This window comes from Balaenoptera acutorostrata, chromosome X (genome assembly GCF_949987535.1).
Source record: "Balaenoptera acutorostrata chromosome X, mBalAcu1.1, whole genome shotgun sequence".
NCBI classification, from domain to species: domain Eukaryota; kingdom Metazoa; phylum Chordata; class Mammalia; order Artiodactyla; family Balaenopteridae; genus Balaenoptera; species Balaenoptera acutorostrata.
In genome coordinates this window covers 29046830-29064805 of record NC_080085.1, presented here as the reverse complement: position 1 = coordinate 29064805, position 17976 = coordinate 29046830, and the positions used below count along the sequence as shown (strand labels likewise).

At 36.4% G+C, this 17976-nt stretch overlaps 1 protein-coding gene across 1 annotated transcript in view; it reads left to right on the top strand.

The window, feature by feature from the left end:
* The window catches only part of DMD (dystrophin), a 2123648-nt gene that overhangs the window by 587308 nt on the left and 1518364 nt on the right, over positions 1-17976 (top strand). Inside the window, exons 10-11 of the mRNA XM_057539128.1 lie at positions 2915-3103; positions 4005-4186. Coding sequence (XP_057395111.1) covers positions 2915-3103; positions 4005-4186 — 371 coding nt within the window. The remainder of the gene's footprint in view (positions 1-2914; positions 3104-4004; positions 4187-17976) is intronic.

Here is a 17976-nt window from a genome sequence, read left to right as displayed (position 1 = left end):
AATGAAATACGGAGCCCCTTGTTCAAAAATGCAGGAAGGAAAGTGCTGTTAAAATTACTAAAATATAAAGCTGTTTACTTTATTCTATGGTCTTTCTCTCAACTTGCCATTGTGTTTTTTATTTGCTATTTGACATCATACTGAATAAAAAAAATTAAAATTTTAAAGTATTAGCATGAGTTTTACTGCCTATTGTTATATTGTGCAATTGCAGTTGTAAATGCAAATATAAGATCGTTTAACTCAAGCAGAATCACCAGCATTGCACAATTTGTATTTCAGAGCTTGTGCATGCATATGTATTTCATTCTTAACATGGAAACATTGTACAACTAAGCTGTTTTTATTTCACTTCTTGATAGGTGTAAGTTCTACCCATGTCCTGTGCCTTCAGCTTACTGATGAGTTAAGGAAGGAGTGAAAGGAAAGGAACCATCTTGCCCTATCTTTCCCTTTCTTTCTCTGTCGTCAGTTTCAGCATAAATGGTTGGCTAATACAGGAAAGAAATACGAGTAAGAAAGGATATGATAGGGTTCTTTGATTGTTCATGTTTTCTTAGGATTGCCTTCTTTCTGCATTGGAAGCAAGTTCCCGTTCAAACAGAAAGCATGACTTCCTGGGGCTGTCAATGCCCCTCTCATTCAGTCATAGTTACCTTCCGCTCACTTTGAGTCTGCTCAGCTCCCACATGTCATGGGTCCACCAGAATTCTAGGCTCATGGGACATCAGAAACACTATATGCAAATGGGGCAAACACACCTATTGCACTTATCTCCTCTGCTCACGTGCATACTTCATCACCCCATTGGACTTCACTTACAAAACCCAAGTTCAAAGATAAAATTATTAAGAATTTTAAGATGGCACTGTCAAAAAGCAGATAAAACAAGCAAGGGGTCATTCTGAGTCTTGGGCACCATAAAACTGCTCAGGTTGCCCAACCATGAAGCTGGTTCTGTCTACACACATCTCCCAGGCTATGTTTTTGTGACTTTTTTCCTCTTAATGATGACTTTTATATTTATTATTTATAGTATTTAGGGGTAGAGAGAAGGGATACACCATGAAACTTGTTCTAACCCCTCAGACCTTCAGAACTTGCCTTGACCTTGGGAAGGGCCAATGCTACTAGCCCTCTTGGGGCATTTATGCTCTGTTTGAGATACTGGAGTTGGGTGATTTTGACTTAACAGGATGACATATTTCTGCCAGTTCTCTAGAAATAGATTAAGAGTGCATCATTTGATAAAAATATTACACCAAAGACTGCCACTATGCTTTTTCATCCTAAAGGACTTAATAGAGAAATTTATCATATTAAAGTTTCAAAATTGGAGCATTTATCAGAAGAGCACAATTAAGTTGGTGCTAGCAGCTCAGTGGGATAAGGCCCAGAATTGCTGGGGACTGGAAATTCAAGGCAGGCATGGCAGGGAAGAACCATCAAAAGGATGAATTTTTCTCTAGGTCATGAACCCTGCCCCCCCACCCCACCCCAAGTAGCTTCTGGTTGTTCTACAATGCCGTTTGTTTCCTTTGCAAAGTCCTGTTTGTCAGGGCCCAGTGCTTGCCTGCTCTCTTTATAGGGTGTTCAGAAGATTCCTCTCCAAATATTTCTCCAATATTTTTGCTCTGACTACTTCAACTATTTGCCTGTGTCCCTTACCTCAGCAGGAAACCCTCTTGAGTGTGGTCCTTCTCAGGATTTCTAAAGCCCAGCAACCTGCCATGAGTGCAGTTGGCTTAAAGAAAAATTTATGCAGATTTTCTTATTTGTTCAAATTTTTGCTGTTGATAATTGCCTTCAGGTTAAATCAGCAGGCACATAGCTTATCCCAAGAGCTCTCTCCCATCACTTGGTAGTACTGGTCCCATAGCTCCTGAATCTCTGCAAATACACAGCCAGGTTTAGAGGTCAATATTCCATCCTAGAAGCTACTGTCAGCTCTACAGGTGATTCTCTTGAGGTCTCCATTACTTGGCTTGAGGTGGTGGAAGGTATGGACGTACATCGCACTCCAGGGGAATCCTTTCTCACCAGATTTCTCCAGTCTCCTTGTTTCCTCCTACACACCTTTGAGCTAGGCAGTGGATTAAGGGTGGTGGGACAGTTTTGTGGTCCCTTCTTAGCAACTCCTTCATAGGTGGCCTGGATCTTCTCTTTAGAATTATGAACACTTTGTTACCATTGTTCTCAGCTTTAGGATCCAAGGAGAAATTACAAGACAACTGTTGGGAATCTCAGTTAACATCCTGCTAAATAAATCTGGTAGCAAATACTTCATATTTTGCTTTGCCTAAGATAATGTCTTGTTATTTAAACCATGGCCTTCTGGAAATAAAAGCTTAACTCACAGAAGTCATTATACTGTTAGAAATTTCAGATGTGTGAATGAGGTTATTTCTTTTTAAATTTTACCTTTCCCCCACTTATTTTCATACTGATAACTTTTCTGGTCTGTGAATTTTCAGAAATATTTTATTAGGGGCTCTTGGGAAGAGATGTTTCCTTTAATGTTATTGCAAAAGTTATATAAATATAATACCAATAATGTATATGTAAAGGATTGAAAATATGAACTAAAAAAGTTTACCTATGGATGAAAATCCATGGCATTTAAAATACAACATGAAGAGATGATGTACTAATTCACTCTTTATAGTAATCTAGAAGAGCTTTAATAAAATATTAATTTGAAGTGGATTCCAACTGCCATTTGAGAATTTGTGTGTATATTTGTGAGGATGTTAAAATGCACGCTCGTTATTGTATGTTTCTGCTGTTCGTGTCTCTGATAATGCAAGTGGACATTTCTAGCATTTTAAATATTTCATTCGATTTATCATTTAATGTACTGGAACAGTCTGCCAAGATACTAATTGTATAACACCCAATTTGTTTTATTGTTCAGCGTTTGGAAGCTCCTGAAGACAAGTCATTTGGCAGTTCATTGATGGAGACTGAAGTAAACCTGGACAGTTACCAGACAGCTTTAGAAGAAGTACTCTCATGGCTTCTTTCAGCTGAGGACACATTGCAAGCACAAGGAGAGATTTCTAATGATGTAGAAGAAGTGAAAGAACAATTTCATACTCATGAGGTAAAGCAAAACATCGATTAATGGGGAGCTCCCTAGTGGTCCAGTGGCTAAGACTCCCGGGTTCAATCCCTAGTCAGGGAACTAGATCCCACATGCTGCAACTGAGAGATCACATGCCACAACTAAAGATCCTGCATGCTGCAACTGAAAAAGATCCTGCGAGCCACAGCTAAGACTTGGTGCAGCCAAATAAATAAATAAATAAAAATTTTTTTTAAAAAACATCGATTAATGAAACAAGGCATATGACTTATGATAAGTCTCTCTGTTTTCCTCAATTACTCTATAAGATCCTTGTATTTTGATAATTTAGTGTTTATTTTGAGAAGGAAACAAGATAAACATTCATGTGTTTGGCATTCCAGTAGCCAGCTTTGGAAGTTGTTCTTTGGAGAGTAACACTTGAAGATGCTGAGATTAGATTCTGCCAAAGACTTATATAGGAATATGAAAGGCCAACTCCCTTCTCTTGGGTCAAGGTCAATGCTGAGATAGAACTTACACTCCAGAGTACCTGTGGGGTATCAGGCTGAACTACCCTCAGTGGGAGACTTTTCCTGAGATGACACACTTACTTGGCTTCCTCCCCTCCCCAGTCCTGTTTCCTGCTTCTTTGGCTCCCTTGTAGATCTCCCCTGAGATCTCCTCCTTAATAAATCACTAGCACATAAGTCCTGATCTCAGGGTCTGCTTCTGCAGAAGGTGACCTAAGCTAGTAATTTTCCTTAATTCATATGAAAAGCAGTATTGAGTTTTTTTAAAAATTAAAATACTTTTACTGGGAATAAAGTTTAAATGGGCTACAAATTTAAAATTGCAAAAAAAAAAAGAAAAAAAAAAGATTCAAAACCATAATGATTTCCCTACAGTGTCAACTCTTATCAACTTCTTTCTTTGTCAGGGGTACATGATGGATTTGACATCCCATCAGGGACGGGTTGGCAATGTTCTCCAATTGGGAAGTCAGCTGATTGGGACAGGGAAATTATCAGAAGATGAAGAAACTGAAGTTCAAGAACAAATGAATCTCCTAAATTCAAGATGGGAATGCCTCAGGGTAGCTAGCATGGAAAAACAAAGCAAGTAAGTCTGTTTTTAATTTCTAACAGTAGCAAGTTTTAGAATCTTACTATTATTTTGATGCAGTTTCTTGTTTAAGTTAGGATTCTCAGTTCTTTCCTAAAGTATGCAGCTCTTCTTCAGGGGGCATTTTGGTTAGATTTTCATGTCTGTTGTATTTTGGTTTTCACTTTTGTAATCAAAGTAGAGATATTGGAGAGAAGAACCACTATCCACAGAACTATACTTTAAAGGTTCCTAAAGTTGTTGTCATAGTTAATATTTTCCACGTTTTCTCCAAAAATTAAAATGTGAATATAGAAGATGTGAAGTTTACACAGGAAATCATGCACATAAAATCACATATTAGGTACAGTTGACAGGAAACTTCTCTTCTGAAGGAAAAGCTCTTAAAATATTAGTTTTTCATATGTTTATGGAAATCCTCTTGAAAAAAGTTTCTCCTGTGTTTGGAAATCCTTCTTCAAGTACTTGCATGATTGTGAATTATCTTAAAAATATATATTGACTTAATCAAAAAAGAATTTTTGAGACATTTCTGAAAATGGCATATTTCTTATAAAGGTAACAAGTAGATCTCATCATTTTGAATGTGTTGCTTTGATTTATATTGTTAGGTGTGTGTATTCATGTAGAGCCTATTGAGACAAGATAGATTTATTTTTAAATGAAAAGAAATGAAGTGCCAACTGTGGATTTGAATACATTAAGCTAAAGAAATTGTCCAAGTGCCTTAAGTTTACTTAGCTATTATTTATGAAGATTAAAACCTTTAAAATAGGACCAAAGAAACTCATTAGATATGCTGGGAGGATTGTTATTCCAGTACTAAAGTATAGTGTGACAATAGGGAGGGGAAAAACACATTTTTAAGCTCGTGTATTTTGGAAGAATAAATAAAGCATATATAAGATCGAATTTTCGTGAATATTGGTATTCTAAACCTGGAGATACTAGTCTGTGCATGTTGACTTTTTCCCCAACTGTGATCATTTCGACGATTGCAACTAACCCCAGATATGAGAATTATAATAGCCATATTATAACTATTAAGTCTCCCCCCCCCACCACGCCCAAGGCTCAACTAGTTTATACCACCCATTTATCATTATAAATCATAAGATATAGAGCCTCCTACTTGTGGTCATATGCCAACATTCTTCAGGTTGCAACTTTTGTTTGCACCCGTTTGTGCAACTTAAACAGAGCAACCTCAGATAAAATTTGAAAGTCTTTAAAATCCGACCTCCTCCTTTACTGCCTTTCCCATAGTGGCACCGCCCTCTTTTCCTTCGTGCATTCTGTTTTGCCATCCTCTTCTGGAGGTTAAATACCTCCATCGTTCCTCACTGTCTTTTTTCAGTAGGACTAACAATATGGGATTAATTATTCATACTAACAATTAATTAATTGCAGCTTGAGACTGAGTTGAGAAAAGGTGAATTCAGCCTAAAATTAAAATCCCAAGTTTTTAATCTGTTATTATAACATTTAAAAATAGGTTAATTTTTAAAAATTCCCTTGTTAAAGAGATATCTACCATTAGGTGATGGATGACAGCACACACACACATACATGGATGACCATGTACACACACATATGTGTGTAATTTCCTCACCCCCATCCTGCTGGAGGATGCAAAACCTGAAATGGCAATATCACTGAGCTAAGATTGACATCAAAGTATAGTTTGTCCTTAGGGAAGTTTGGGGGACTTTGGTTTGTATTTAAGCTTTTAGAATGATTAGCAAGAAGGTAAGGGCAGCCTCTTAGCTGGCATAGCTTTTGCTAAAACATAATAGAGTTTTTAAAATGAGACACTAATACGGAACAGCTTGTAGCACATAGACTTGTCTGGACAATTTGTTGAGATACACATACACTTAAAGCATTATTTAAGCCAAGCAAATTCAGAAATTTCTTGGGAGTTTGTAAATAACAGTAAGTTTCACATACCACCTTCACTAACTTTGTGGGTTTTCATGTGTAAAATTCTAAATGAGGTAAGCCATTATGCAAACTATGGAGGACCTGGCTTTTGATAGATGTTTTTAGAGGAATTGAAAGCTGATTATAACAATAGGATGTTGTCAGTATTTAAAAAATATAATTTGAGGTTTTATTTAATGCTTTAGTACATTGCTACCTGTTCAGTTTCTACTATCATGGCCATATTGATGATTAGCTTCAATTTGGAGCATTGCCTATTGTTTCCAAACATATGACTACTTAGGAGTAGGAAGGCATAGTAAATTGCTAACAAACAAAAAATGGATTAGTCCACACCTTTCAGCTTGCTCCCACAAAGAAAGATAGGGTATGGATAGACCCAGTCAGAAGCCATTATCCCTGCCTAAGCATAGATTTAGGGTGAGACGAATGATAATTAAGGTTTCTCTAGGCCTATGAGATATAACCAAAGACAGCTAGAATTCTTAAGTTGTTGTCTTATCACAAAAGTAAAAAAATTGGCTGGGAATACAGATAAACTGATAACTAAAATCTATGAATATTTACACTTGTAAGTTATAAGTATTATCTACCAACATATCTATGAACAGTAATCAAATTACATTCAATATATAGTCATTGTGATATATATATAACTATATATGTAACAGTGTGTGTATATATATATATAATACTATCTACATCTGTATCTATCTATATAGACACAAATATTAATAAATATTAATGGACTGCCTCAAAATATCAGTTACATTTCAAGGCACTGGGGATACAGTAATGAACACAAGAGGCAAGGTTCCAGAAGCTCTAGAGAGTCTGACATCCAGTAAAATTAAAACACACACACACACACGCACACGCACACGCACACACACACAGACACGAAAAATATCAGATAGGAATACGTTTTTTGAGGAGTTTAAAAGGTAATGTGATAGAGTTTGAGGGGCTAATTTAGCCTTTGTGACCCAGGAATGTTATTTCTGGGGCGGTGCCATTTAATTTGAATGACAAGAAGGAGCCACCATTTGCAGATCAGGAGGAAGTACACTTCAGACAGAGGGAACAGCCAATGCAAAAGCCCTAAAATAGGGACAGTCTGGCTTGATAGAGGAACCAAAAGGCCAGCATGGCTGGAGAGTTGCAGGAGGGAAGATAGATAGCTGAAGTATGAGATGGGGTTGAAATATAAGTAGGGGTCTTGTCGTGTATTGCAGTGTCAGGGTAAAATCAAGGGCTTTGAGTTCTAGCATAAGTACAAGAAAAAGCCATCAAAAGGTTTTAAGTAGGGGAAAAACAGGTAAAGAAAATATCGGTAATACCACTAGAAGAAGACAGGGCAGTTATAATCAGTGCCATAGCCCAGGTAAGAGATGCTAGTTATCTTATGCCGGGAGGTGGTCGTAATAATACATGCATGTATTCTACTATCTTAGCCCAGTCATTAATTTATAAACCATTCCTGCTGTATTTATTTTCTTTTTTGCCGTTCTAACAGTCAAGATTTATTTTTTCCTCTGGAAATAGGCATCCTTGCCTCATACATATAGATGGCTACCTTTATACAGGTTGTATCTAGGAAATGCTGTTTATCCCACAAACCGTTAACAATTATCAAACAAAACAGGAAATTTTAAAAATACAGAGGTAACAAAATGCTCTGATTTCCAACTTATGCTAAATCTACTCTAATTTGCCTAAGGGATAAGGTCTCCCTTTCTCAAACACCTATTTATGTGAACTGGGCGACATACTTTCCCTCTGTGGTCCTCAGTTACTGATTTCTGGAACAGTGGCAGTTCCACAGAACCTGGCACACCTCTAAAAGATACTGGCCAGGATAGGGTATGAAAAGTAGATTGTGAATGCAAAGTTATTACGAAATGTAAAGAATTATCATCATTATAAATAAGCTGACTAGCTGTGGGTTAATTATTTTAACCATACTGTATAACTATGCCTCATATATATTTTTTGCTCTTTTTTTCCTCCAGCCTGTTCTAATTGCCTTGCTCATTTTTTTCCCCAACGGATTTGTTTGTGGGTGTTTTCTGTGGAGGCAAGGGGACATGAGCAGTGTGATAAAAATTGCGTTTGAAGTTATAATTTTATTATTGAAACATTTAAAAATATTTCTTGCAAAGGAATGTAAGTAAAAACATAAATATGTAGATGATTCTTCCTTTCTTCCTCCGTTTTATTCTGTTCTCATTTGATTCTTTCCTTATTAATTTCTTTCCTCTTCAATTCTGATATCTTCGTGGACATGAATTGATAATGAAGCAAAGGCTCATATAATAAAGAACTTTGTTAAGATATCTCTAGCCACACACTACCTTGACATAAACATGCTGCTGTTGGTCAATTACCAATCTTTAACAATGTTTATGAGATTGAAATGAAAGAACTAAGTGCCATTGATTGCATAATTAAAATAGTTAAGACAAGACAGTATCTGTTGACATGCTTGAGCTGGAAACCTTCAGAAGAGTAGGCAAAATGATTTTTGTTTTGTTTCATTTTTATGCTGCAGAATACCCTTTGGGTGGTGGGAGGTGAGGGAGAGAGAAGAAAAAGACAAAACTTCCCTCTGTGGAAGTACAAGAAGACTACTGGCGTAGGGACAACAGAAAATTTTCTTCTCTATGAATAAGCTAATTAATTTGATTGAAAAATGCAACCTGCAGAGAGCAAAAGAGATTTACTGACATTTCTACAAGGACTCATAAAGATAAGCACAGCAAGTTCCATCAACTTCTCTGATAATTGTGGTTAGGACATGCAGGGGGAAACTAAAACCTTTGTGATGGTGAGAGAAAAACAAATGAAGGTAAGTCAGTAAGGAGGCCGAGTGAAGTTATGTTCTGGTTTACATCAGCAGGAGGAGAGATATGAATAGTCTCTGGGTGAAAATACAAGCCATAACATGGGAAATAATTGTGAATCACCATCAACACTTTGGCTGGAGAGAAAAATATGTCTAACAACTCTGGCTCATCTTTTTTTTTTTTCCCTCTCTCTCTTTCAAATGTCTGTTCCAACCTGGAAATGAGATAACATATGTGAGAGTGAATAGAGCAAAAGAGTTGCTGAACAAATGGCTGGGTTGTTTTCTCCCAAGTGAAGTGACTAACATATTGCACATGTGAATATCTGAATGAATGGATGAATAAATGAATTAATTTCTTAAGTAGTTCTAATCTGTTAAATGAATTTGTTGCAGTGAACTTTTTAACAGTGTGTAATCTTAGACTCACTTGTCATTTTATATCATGGTTTCATTAATACATTTTTTTCTTCTAATCATGTTAAAATAAGAATTCCTTGCAGATCAGGGTGGTTCAGGAACCACTAGCAACAACATCACCTGAGGCGTAGTCAAAAATGCAGAATCTCAGCCCTCATGCAACAGAATCAGAATCTGTAATTTTACAAGAGCTCAGGTGATTCCTAAGCACCCGATTTTTCTATCAACCGAGGTGGGCCAAACATATTAACTACTTTCTCAGAAGCTCCAAAAATGGTGCTGGTGATGTCACGTTCAGTCCTCAAATGTTGACATGGAATAGCAAGATTCTTGTGAAAGAATATACAATAGAGACAATGTGAGAGTATTGACAATTCATTATTGGCCTAATAAGGAGCAGTTATTAACGTACAGTAAGTTGATGAGGTTTAAATCGATATGGCCGGCCATGACAATCTTTTCTGTAAACAACACACAGTTAAAATGTGGACAGAGGGTGAGGGCCCGGGTTCAGTCCCTGGTCGGGGAGCTAAAATCCCACAAGCCACGTGGTATGGCCAAAAAAAAAAAATGTGGACACAACTTGTTCTGATAATATAAAGTATGTGACTCTCATAGTTTAAATTATAAATAGGAAAGCCAAATCTCTGGAATTCAGAGAAATGAGAGTCGAGAGTAGCATTTTTTGGAACACTGCTTTTTCAGAAAGATAAATAATGATAATTAGAAAATTAAGCTCAATCATTCATTCATCCGTCTAACTAACAATTCTTACCTCCTGTGTTTCCTGCACCGTTTTAGATACTGGGGAAATATCAGTGGACAGGACAGACTAAATCCCTCTCTTATTGAGCATGCCTTGTTCGTGGGAGGAGACAGACAATTAAAAAATATGTAAAATATGTATATCATAGCAGATGGCATTAAATGATGAAAAGGGGGAAAAAAGGCAGGGGATAGATTTAGAGAGTGAAACGTTGTGTTACTGTGGGTACGTGGCCAGTTAGGGAAGGCCTCCCTGATGAGGTAATATTTAAGAAGAGGCCTAAACGAAGGGAGGGAACGGCCATGCCAATAGCTGTGCCAAAGGGAAGCAAATGGCAAGATCCCAGGGCAGGAGTGAGCTCGGCATGTTTGAGAAACAATGTGTCAGGTAAAGTGTTGCTATTCTCATTTATGGCTAGAAAACTGATTCAAATTAAATCAGTGGACTGTCTCAACAGGAGCAGATTTAATGAAAGTTGACGTTTTTATAATCTTAACTCTGGTACTTCTGATTGGAAAAGTGTATATATTTTTGTACTATATCGTCTTATGTCTGATTGATAAGTGATATTATTTATGCATTCAAGAAATATTTATCGTATGTCTAGGGTATGCCAGATATTATATAGTGACATAATTTTTGAAGTTGAGAGTGGGTTTCTATTGCATAAATTAATATGATCTTAGAGTGTCAACATACCCCATTTTTACTAGAGATAATTTAAACAGACTTCCAATCGTATTTAAGAGTCATCTTTGGTTTGTGATGACATCTGAGAGTTTCTTCACCCACTTTGTAAGTACTTAATCAGGAAGATTGAATTGAGTGTTGCCATGGTGTATTTGCCACAAGAATCTATTGCATCCAGCCATGCAGCTTCTTTATTATTTTACTGTTACTATTTTGAATTTATGCTGTCAAAATGCAAATGAATTTGTTTGCATTTTGAACTTTAATATTGCTCTGGATAGTTGAAGAATCTCAGTAATTAAACTGTTGTTAAGCTATATGGATGGAGGAATAAAATAGCATCAAAATCCAAGTGGGAAGGAAAGTTTGGTTTGATTTTGTTCTCAGAGACATTAAACACTAGTTCACTTTTGAGATTTATTATAAAAACGCCCGGTAGTTCTACGTGATGTATGCCCCTCTTCCTTTCCAGTTGAGGGAAGTGGCTGAGGTAGCATCATCCCCTGGCCCTTGCTTCTCTGTGGTCACTGGGAAAGTGGCCCCATTCATGGCTACTTTAGTCTTGGGGGATTGCTAGGTGCTTCATGTGACAGAGCTCCCTTTTGGAGGTGAGGTGGCAGAAATCAGGACCCAGGAATGGCTCAAGTTGGGGCCCCAATAAGTGACCCTCCACACCTTAAGCTGGTTTACCAACATCATCCTCAGGATATGGGTGAGCCAGGACCACATGGGCCTCCTCTTTACTCAGAGATACTGGGCAAATAAGAAGACAGACATTCCTGGAACTCATTTGTTAATTCAGTAAATCCCAATACAATCCAAAAAAAGAAAAATACAGTGGTGCATTTTTGTTTCACAGAGTCCTTTTTGAACACGATACTGTTTTTCATACTCCATTCAGTGGAAAAATAAATACTAATACACGTTTGATTTTGAGGGAGGATCGAAAGTTTCATTTCTGTTGTTGGAAGAGAAACTTTGCAGGGGAGTTCTTTCTAAAATATTTATTGTGAGGCTGTAGAATAAAAACTGTGGCCTCCACGACCAGGTTGCAGGGTATGATAGAATGGTAAGTGTGAGAATTAGTGGGAGCTTTCGAAAAATGTGCCTGACCTGTTCTCCTTGCTTTCTTCCCTGGCCCAAGATGTCAGTGTACCGATTGGTGGGAGTGGTGGTGTTGTAGAGAAGAGGATGGACACATTTGTTTTGGGGAAAAAAAAGAAACTCTTCATATGATTCTGTTAGACCGTTGCCTCACTTCATTCTCCAATGGAAACTCCTACTATACTAGTGCCTAAGATTTAGAGACAGAAGACCACTGTCCAGTGTCAGGCTTTGCAGCTTGGTCTTTTAAGGTGTGGTTAGGACTTGGAGGAAAGAGGATGGCCTTTTTGAGGCAAGGAGGTACAGGGGAGCAGGAGGGATTAAGCGCCTGCACAGATTCTGGTGATAGACTTTAAGAAATTTAGTATGGGAACTGGCAGAAATTGGTGGTGAAGGTGGTGACAGTAAAGGTGGTCAAGTAGAGGTGACAGTGATGGTGAAAGTCTTATGCATTTGGGGGTCATTACTTTATTGGATTCTTAGTTTTAAGCCTTATGTTTCACAGGGCATTCAGTGACCTTTGATAAGTGTTCTAAACCTTGAGAGTTGAAAAATACTGATGTGCTTTTTATGGCCCATTCATTACTGCCAGACAACAGAAACCCTTTATGTATTTGTACATATGTGACTGAAACTTTTCTTGAATTTATCAATATTGTTTTTCTATTTTAAAGCAATGTTTGCTTCTTTTGCCTGGAATATATCAGATTTTCTGATTCTTACATTTAATGAAACATTATAAATGTTTAAAATGTCTGGTCATTCATTTTACTTTGTCACCATATGTTTGATGGGAACCGGGTCTCAAAGTGTATGGTGGTTTCTGTCATTAACGTAAACCTCATAATGTCCCCTTGTTTTGGTGAGAAGAAAGAGTAAAATTATCTATTAATGACAAAAATCTAGAAAATCCCAGTAAGTGACCTTCTTTCTTCTTCTATTTTTCCTTCTTGATAATCACTGACATAAATGAAATGAGGAATAGATATAAAAGTTATCTCTAAAAAAGTATCATTAGTACAGGTGATATAGCATAATGGTGAAGCAGACCCCAGGGCCACAATACCTGATTCCCACTTTCCCACCTCCCTTTGCTTGCCTTTTGACTCAGGTAAACCTTTGTTCCCCCATCGGTAAATCAGGGCTAATATCAGTTCCTGCATCATTAGGATTAATTACAGTAATACCTTTATTGTCTGACAAATGATGAATATAATTTGTTATTCACAAATAAAATTTTATTTATAAGTCCCAAATTGTGCAAGGTCAGAATTACTATTTAATAGATAATGTACTACTTATAAAGTATTATTAGTTTATAAATAATTGGGTAAAGACATTTTTATTCACCATAAACCTACGTCCATATTATCTCCATGCCTCTGGTTCCTGATGTGGCCATGCTGCCTCGGGTCAGCTACCAAAACATTTGCCACTTGTGAGCATCCCAGGGCCGATGTAAAAATTATGCCTGAGTCCTGAGGACCAATACAATCATTTTCAACCCTGGGTGTTCATTGGAATCACCTGGCTAGAGATAAATTCCACTTATTCACCTTTATGTGATAATTTGAATAAAAACTGGACTTAAACATCACCTTCAATGACCACTTTATTAATAGAGTAAATGAAATAAAAACCCATATACGGGGGTTTATAGGGTTTATATAGCTACACGTTTAAGCATATGTCAGCATTCTGGGAGCATCTGGTTGCATGTAAGCAATTCCTGAGGTAAAATCAGACCTCTGTAATCTATTCATTAAAACCATTTTGCTAAGACTTTCAAGCCAACAGTTTGAATAAGTGAATAAACTAATTTTAGTTTTTATCAGTGTGATTTTAGTTACTAAATGGCATGTAGTTTAAAATTAAAAATGTCTTGTTAATTCAGTTTCTCTAATTCACACTGGCCAAATATATGTTTTATTGACAACTTAAATCATGGGATTGCATTGTGAATTTATAACATGTTAATTGAACATCTCTGGTGATTCTTTTGTAATCTAGAAATTCACAATAATACTTTACCTTCCTCTGTTAGTTGTATTTCTCATTTAACAATTGCATATAAACAAATAATTATGAAGTCTAGGAAATTGGGCTTGAGAACTTGTCTTCCTAAAGAGTTGACCGTTCTTGGTAATTTTGTAATTTTTAACCGTAATCCCCTAGGATTTATAAAGTCTGTACTCTTACATACATGATTAATTTTTTGTAAGTATTTTTACATCTTTTTTATAATGTATTACCATAAAGCCCAAGAAACACTCTTAAGAGTATCAAATATAGGCTGAAATTCATAAAAACATGTACAGTTTTGGCATTTATAAGTTTGTGTCTAGAGAATGGAAATATCAAAAATTGCTGTTCATATTTATTGCTAGATTCCTTAACTCAGAATATCATTTCTTATAAATATTGCATGGCATAAAGAAATGGTATGGTAAAGACTTCAAATAAGAATTTTTTGCTGTTGTAAGTCCAATTATCTGTTGGTTTAGAGTTGTGCTAATACTGTAGCCAGTAGCCACATGTAGCTATTTAATTGTGAAATTAAATTATTATAGTTAAGTATAGGTAAAATTTCAGTTTCTCAGTCACACTAGCCATATCTCAAGTGCACAATAACCACTCATGGCTGTAGTGGCTACAGTATTGGAGAGCGCAGATCTACAACATTTACATTATTGTAGAAGATTCTACTGGACAGTACTGGTTAGGGAATAAATGCTTTCCCAGGGTCCAACAGCATCTCTGTAAAGCAGATCCTATGTTTGCATTGATTTCTTCCATGTTAAGGAAGCTAATGTTCCTGCAGTGGGTGTGAGGTGAGAGACAGATCTCCAATAAAATTATTTGAAAAACGATATACCTTAAGATGCCTTTTACTGTAACTAACAAATAGCCCAACTCAAAGTGGTTTGTAGCATTGCTCCTTAAAGTGTGATCCATGCACCAGCAGCATTGGCATCCCCTGGGCATCTGTTAGAAATGAAGAATCTCAGCCCTCTTCTCAGACCCACTGACTTAGAATCCGTAATAAGACGTACTTACCACGTGAGTCTTATGCACATTAAAGTTTGGGAAGCAATGGTTAAAACCATAAGGATATCTATTATCTTATTACAATAAATTTACAGGTGGGGTGACTCGAGACCATTAAAGTCTGTGACTCAGTTGTACCATCAGAGTCCCAACTTCTTTCAGTGTATTGGTTTTGCTAGTCTCCCTCTGTCCACCTGTGCTTTTTACAATTGGAGGCTGACTGCAGCAGTTCGTAGTATCATATCCTGCATCCTTCTGCCTCTAGACTTCGTCAGGACCATCTCCTGTCTGGAGCTGTTTTATTACAATTCTCTTGCCTCCTCTCTCAAGTGCCAGTCATATTTATGCTCCATTCTCCTTTTGATTTTATGTCCCTTTCTAAATGACCACTTGAAAACCATAAATTGGAACCAAGAAAAATGCAAACTCTTTCCTTGCCTGTGGGTGGTAGATTTTTATTTTATGAATTTGATAAATTTCCCTAATTTATTTGCATCTTGAGAATGTTAGTTGGAAATGTGGACTGACTTTCTCATTTTAATAGTATTTTAGGTTGAACAAAATGAAATTGTCATTTTCATGGAATAAAACCCTCAAGTACCAGCAACTTCATATGACCCAACCTAATAAAACATTTTATCCATGAAGAAGGAAAATAATTCAAGGTTAAGAGCACAGACTTGGGTCACAGTTTACCATTTATATACAGACTTAACATGTCTGTGAGACACATTGGGCAAGTTCTTTAACCTTTCCAAGTTACAGTGTCCTCAGAAATAAAATAACAACAGTATTAGCTACCTCATTAGGTGATAATGAGGACCAAATGTAATTATTGAGTGTTTTTCAAAGACAAGTTAATCATGCTCCACCTTCACAATTTCTTCCATTTCTGTACTTGTCTTTATCATTATACATTAAATACTTTCCCTTAAAATAATCATTTTTTTAACTTAATTTTTATTTAATTTTCATCCTAAGCTATATGATTTCATATATACATTAAAATCCTATATATATATATACACACTATATATAAATATATATGTATACACACACATAAGCTCTGTGTGTGTGTACACACACTCGTGTGCGTGCACTAAGACATCCCCCAAGGGGATAGGATGATGCTATTGGTTCAGGAACCACACTTTGAGGACCAGTGGTCAAGAGAGGAAAAGCAGGGATCTATTTGTCTGGGAAACACTGATGTAATTGTACCAGTCATTAAAATATTGAACCACACAGGCTGCACACCGAGTGTCCCCATACACCATCTGCCACCCAGTTATGCCGGCCCCTTCTCCAAGAACCTTCAACTACACATTCCTACATTCCACCTATAAAAGATGCAATACCTGACAAAGTGCTTATTGGTATATCCATTCTTATTGGTTAGTCTCTGAATCCAGGTTTATAAGATGAAACCACTATTAAACATAAAAGATTATTCGAGGTTCAGACTTCAGATTTTCAGGCAGAGCTCAAGAAATTTCCCAGAACCCATGGATTAGTGTAGGGTATGACATTGTGTAACTCTCCCACACCTTATATCAATCAAGCTGTATCGGCCTTCCTGGTCCTTTCTGATGCCTCAGGACGTTTGCACAGGTGATTCCTTCTATTTAGAAAGTGTTTACCCCTTCCTCTTAACTACTTCCTCTTACTTCAGACTTTAGAGTTATTCAAATATTAGTGCTTCAGAAAAGCCTTTCCTTACCTCACAGACTCAGTTCAGTTACTCTCATTTCATAGCATGATCACAATTACAATTAACTAATGGCCTAATGAGCTATATATTATCTGTGGCCCCCATCCTCAGAATGTAAGATCTGTGACTGTAAGGGGCTGTGTGGGTCTTTCTCACCTCTCCATAATATCTAAGTACTCAATAATTTTACATTTAATAAGTGTATGACTCAGTTTTTTAAGTCTCAACTCTCAGGCTATGTGTTGTATAATGACACCATTCATAATGATCCCAGGTCAACTTGGAGCTGCTTTTATGTCTCCTCTGAATGTATATAAATCTAATTATAATGATTTCCTTGTACTATTATAATTGTTGATGTGTGTATTTCCATAAAAGTCTCTAAGCTACTTGAATATAAGGATATTTTCTTTTGTCTGTTCCTAACAAACAGGAGTTTCTAGCACAGATATGGAACTCAGTGAATATTTGTTGAATGAAACGTCTGTCCAAAAGTAAAAAAAAAAAAAAAAAAAATTAAATGATATTTTTAAATGAAATCCCTTATTAACACTAACACATGTGTGTTAGACTTGAAACATTTCTTCAAGTATAAGTAATAATATGGGATTTTTTCTTTAGTTTATACATTGTGAGATTTTTAGCTCAATGTAACAACAAACGGGGCAGGAAAAACAACAAACACAAGGAATGATATTGCAGCCAATTCTCATGAAATCTTATTATCAAGTCAGTTCTCAAGGGATAGACTAAACCAATAAAGTAAAAGATTTATATACCTTGCAATGTCAGGATGTTGTTCATTGTCTAAGAGACTTAAACTAGCAACTTTGAGTTTTTGCTTCCACTTAAATGGATGCTTCATCTATGTTGTTTCCCATAAAAATAAAACATCTACTTCTTGTGTTTGATAAGTGAAAGCTTGTTCTCATAGACTTCTGATTACAGTGTGCCTCAGGGGACATGTGTCTCTATAAGGTTAAAGGTGTAATGGTAAATTGTATAATCTAAATTATTTTAAAACACTCTCAGTTATGTGTGTATTTTGTATGTTTAAACATGCTGACTAATGGAAATTTCTTGTAAAGATTTTATAAATCAGAATTATAAATTTCTAACGGGAATTATGTCCTCTTTATTGACATAAAGAGATCAGTGTGCAGTATATTATGGTTTTCAAAAATGCTTTAAACATGCCTTCATGAAGAATATTTACCTTAAAACAGGTACTAATACTTCTCATTTGAGTCTCAACTTTT